General features: G+C 31.5%; 1 protein-coding gene across 1 annotated transcript; it reads right to left on the reverse strand.

Annotated features, from left to right (window-relative positions):
* Positions 1-3,203: 3,203 nt before the first annotated feature.
* Positions 3,204-4,992, reverse strand: LOC145009202 (acetylserotonin O-methyltransferase-like). Its single transcript, XM_078967881.1, has 2 exons — positions 4,206-4,992; positions 3,204-3,650 (listed from the first exon to the last, which is right to left on the reverse strand). The coding sequence occupies exons 1-2, from the start codon at positions 4,968-4,970 to the stop codon at positions 3,354-3,356; spliced, it is 1,062 nt and encodes a 353-aa protein (XP_078824007.1). The 5' UTR covers positions 4,971-4,992; the 3' UTR covers positions 3,204-3,353.

Consider the following 4,992-nt stretch of genomic DNA (forward strand, 5'->3'; position numbering starts at 1 on the left):
AGTTAGGAATATTACCTTGATTCTTATGTAGCAATAACAATCACAATCCTTCTTGATCTTGACTCTTGAAAGCTTAGTGCCCCAAGTGTTGCACCTCTAACGGAGTCACAAACACCACAAGCAACAAGATTACTTCGGAGAGGGAGGAGGAGGCACAAAATTCGTCCAAGGCACTCTTAGAAGGCATAGGGCCGAATTTTGGAAGCCTTAGGGTTCCTTTTATAGGTGAGCTGCTAGAGTTTTAATCAAAACCCCAATTGGATTGCTTAACCACCAAGCAACCCTTTAGATCCTTCCAAAATCAAGGTCTAGACGATTACTAAGTGGGCTTCCACCTTGAATTCGTCCTCCTAATTCCTAAGGGATCTATAGTCTAAAACTCAATTATCTTATAATTGCAATTCCAGTCCCTTAAGTTTAATTAATCAGTTTTGACCACAAAATTAATTCTAAATTAATTATTAATCTATATTAATTAAGCAATATGATTTCTCTTTTAATATGTTATTCATATAATATATTAATCAATCATAATTAATCATCTTTCTCCTTAATTCATCCTGTAAGTTGCTATGGTGAAGGCAACCCAAAAGGATCATGCTCATAATCGGGTCAAGTACATACAAAAATAGGTATGGGCTTTGACACCTAATCCAACACTATTATCACTGGAATTCAATGGTGGATGTGGTATTGGCTCCTCCTGCCTCCAACCGTTTATCCTGTACGTATTTTTGTTATAATGCTACATAATTATGTTATTTTTTTGTTTGATTGAAGAGTCAAGACCATGATGATAATTCATCAGATTATAATTTTGTTATTTTTTCAGGTAACGATTTCATAAAACTAATTTGATTACTTGATGAATCTGATTTGCTTTCAGAATTAGCCTCTTTCAATCATTTATTCAAGATTTCTTTATGCTTTCATTTTTTTGCAATCATTTAGTTTTTTGTTAACAAAATAATGCTTGTTCTTTTTGGTTTTTAACTGGAAAATTTTAGTATATTCTATTTGATTTTTCTTACAAATAACAAAATATTATGTGGTTCCTCTATTTGAATCAATCATGTTTTGGTTATTTCAACTATTTGCCTTTATGCATTTGAAGATTAGATGAGGTTGTGCATAGAAAGCTAGTAACCTGGTCAAACCATAATGATTTTCTCCAAGGCCACATGTCATTGCTTGGCCAAGAACTTTTTTAAATTGCTTCATGTTCTTTCAGTTTCTTGTATTTTTCTAATAGTGAGGGGCATCTTCTGGTTGTTGTGGTTGACATTAGCGATCATGATCCTCATTGAGCAAACACTTGTCACCGGCACTGATGGTTACACATTTAACAAACTTTTTTTTATTTAGATTTTAGAACTTAATAAATATTTAATTCAATCATATTTTGGTTGTTCTTTCAATTGTTTGTCTCTGTGCATTTGAAGATTAGTTGAGAAATTGGAATTTATAGTGTTTTTATGTATGACTTGTTGGATCTCACAGATGACATGTTGGTATTTTGTGTTCTTTTTTTGTATGGGGATAATCTATTGTTGAATGTTTTTATAAAAAATATAATGTTATAACTTAAATGGTAGATCATTACGAAATTGTTATAAAAATGATGATCTAGGATAATATAGTAATTTTGCACAACTATTTAGATACAAAACAAACAACAAGTTTTAGTCAGAAGTTAACTCAGTTAGAACTGTTAACCCAATCAACTCTAACACAGTTAGCAACTACCAAACGACCCTTAACATTTTTGGCTTCTTATTCTTCAAAGATTTCACAATGAGTTAGGTAAAGATGATGAGTAGTGTACCAACACCAAGTTAATTCAAAGTTTCGAGAAATAGCAAAAACTGTTTCAAAAATGAATAGGTTGTACAACAATCTACAAACCCAAAGGAGAAGTGGTCAAGGATATGAAGAAATTCTTCAAGAGGTGTTGTATTTTCTTTTCACGAAGAAACGAGACAGAAATTCAAGTTTAACGAGCCTTGGAAAGTGGTCATTCTTAGCCTAAGGTGGAAAAACTATGGAACTGACTTTATATTAGGAGGAATACTATAAAAAAGAACAAAAGCATACTCTAATGGATATACAACTTCTTCTGATGCTCGTATCGAGCTAGATTTAAATGAAAATGACGAACTCGAACTAGAAGAAATTCTTCGAGCAATGGGTATGGACAAAGTCAAAAGGAAAGGGAAGAGTCTTCTTACAATGTAACGGATTTCTGCATAGAAACAGACAAAATGTGGAAAATAACGACAACATTTGTTCAATATAATAGAAATTTCGTTGAACGTTTGGCATATGATAATGATATGAAATTCTTGATGAAAAAAAAATGATCATCTTTCGCGAGCGGCCATCAAGTTAGTTTTTGAAGAAGAAGGAGAAGATAATGAAAAAAAAATTTCCCCTACATTGTTTCGTTCTTTTTAAATGTAGATCGTTTTTTTTAATGTGGGTTGTCTTTCAAATGTTGGTTCTTTTCTGGGTTTTTTTAATCTTTGTCATTTTTTATGTATTTTTTATTATAAGTAATGAAATATTTATATTTTTATTAATTTTTGTGTTTATTAATCGTTTTTAAGAAACTGTATTTATTTTTTGAATTATGAAACTTAAAATTAAATTATTTTTATTTAAAAATAAAATAAAAATGAAAGGTAATGAATGGTGACTATTTCATTGTATTTTGGTTAGTGAATGGAGAAGTGACGTGATATTGAAAATGTAACTCGTGAAAGATGGGTATACTATAGTTTAAATTTTAATTGCAAAAAATCTTCAATGATGAGATTTTTATTAAATTATAAAATTAAATTAAATATTGTTGAAGTTTTTAGACATTTATTTAAATTGAAAATGATTTAAACAACTTTTTTAAGTTTTAACATTATTAAACATTATTGAGCACTTTAGAATAGACACGTGTATGTGTAATAGAATAATGGGAAATTATCATAAAAGTTTTAATATTTGTGGAAAAATTACATTTTAGTCCTAAGGTTTTTTTTCGAACATAAAAGTCCCGATTATTCGTAAAAACACAATAATATGTTATTTTCTGTTAAAAAAATTTTTGTTGTTAATTTGAACCAAAATGAAATAATCTTCACTTTTATATTTAAAGAAAAATTTTGAAACTAATGTGTAACTTACTGAATAATATTAGGATTTTTAGATAATTTCTCTAGAGAATATTTACATTTTTATTGCAAAACAAGAGAACGTTACAAACATACAATAATTATTCTCATTATACATCATTAAAAACATACGAAACAAAGATACGCTTCTCAAGTAAATCATAGTTGCTAAGATTAAAAGACCGAGATTCAAGGATAAACTTCAATAACAGAATGAAAGCTTCTAATTTGTTTTATAGTGTAACGAGTGAATCCAGCATCATCAAACAAACATGACCACTCTTTTAAAGTTCGTTCTTTACCGGTGCTTGTATGAGCTATCATCACCATGTCAAGCATCAATACCACATCTTCATACTCATGGTTTTCTTCAAGTCCAACAATTGACTCTACGATGATCACCTTCCCTGTATCTTTAGGAATAGCCTCTCGACATTTTCTTAGTATGTCAATGCATTCGTCGTCTCCCCAGTCGTGCAATACTTTCTAAAATATTCAAATATGATCATTTCCGGAACAAGTTAGAAACTCTAACAAATCTTAAGATTAAATAACTTCTATGTATCGTATTATATTAATTAGTAATTAGTAAATAAGCAAATTTTACTAGGGTTATTTTTTTCTTTATTATTTATTAGATATAAGACATTACTTAAAACCCAATAACATAAGTATATGATTGTCTATGCTCGGTGATGGGTGCAATTCACCTTTTCTTTTCTTATATATACAATTGTTTCTTTTTCTATTTGTTGAAGAAAGAAAACAACTCAATCCAAAATTTTAGAAAGACTTTCTTCATTAAGAATTTATTTATAAATTTATGTTCTTTTATCTTTTTTCCATTCATAAAATGTGTTTTCATTTATTCTCTTTTATCTTCACTCATTGGACGACGATGATAACTAAAATGATTTAGAATTAAACAAAATATTATTATTTATTCAAATATATTTTAAAGAACACTTATCCATGCAATCCTAATAATATATGTAGAAAGGGAAAACAATTCTAAATAACAGCTCACATGCATTCACTAACCATCAAATAAGCAGCGTCAGCTTTAGGAATATGATCAAACATGCTGCCTCCTACGTGTTGTACACCTTTCCATGCAGGAGCCACTGACACCACATGAGGCAGATCGAAATTAATCCCTTTGATCCATGGACAACCCTCAACAATCAATCCTAGAGCCGTTCCATCACCACCACCAACATCCACCACCGTCTTCAGCCCCTCAAACACCTCCGGACAACCCCCGATCACCGCCCTCACGGCATTCCGAGCATCACAAGCCATGGCATCGTTAATGAGCTTACTATGACTAGAATTTGCGGATGCAAATTTCCATAGATCAACACCATGTGCTGCCTCAAAAGGCGTGTTTTGGCTGCCCAAAACCATAGCACTTAGCTTGTGCCATGGTGCTAACATGACTGGACTGCTCTCTAAAAGCACAAAATCGGCCATGCTTTGCTTTCCATGCCTAGTTAGAAGTCGGGACAAAGGTGTAAGAGCATATCCAAGGGATGTGTCTGAAATGGGCTTTTCTTGAAATATTTTATACTGGATCAAGAACCTCATGATTCTATATAACGATGATGATGAACACCCGAGCTCGGATGCAAGCTCGGCAAGTGTCATCGGGGTGTCATGTTTTTGGAGAATATCGGGTATCCTGAGCTCAATGGCACACTTAACAATAGCCATTGGAGTGAAACCCAAAACATATTTCCATATTTCTTTTACGGCTGCTTCTTCTTCTTTGGAATCAATTTTTTCTTTCTTCATTTCTGATGACATTTTATCTCAAATTGAATGAATA

This window comes from Lactuca saligna, chromosome 8 (assembly GCF_052625555.1).
Source record: "Lactuca saligna cultivar CGN05327 chromosome 8, ASM5262555v1, whole genome shotgun sequence".
In the NCBI taxonomy this organism is placed as follows: Eukaryota; Viridiplantae; Streptophyta; class Magnoliopsida; order Asterales; family Asteraceae; genus Lactuca; species Lactuca saligna.

Excerpts from the sequence above, each read along its gene's own strand:
- LOC145009202 (XM_078967881.1), bottom strand. The coding sequence starts at position 4,970 with ATGTCATCAGAAATGAAGAAAGAAAAAATTGATTCCAAAGAAGAAGAA. Across the intron at positions 3,651-4,205 it reads CTGACGCTGCTTATTTGATG|AAAGTATTGCACGACTGGGG; the intron begins GTTAGTGAATGC and ends TGAATATTTTAG.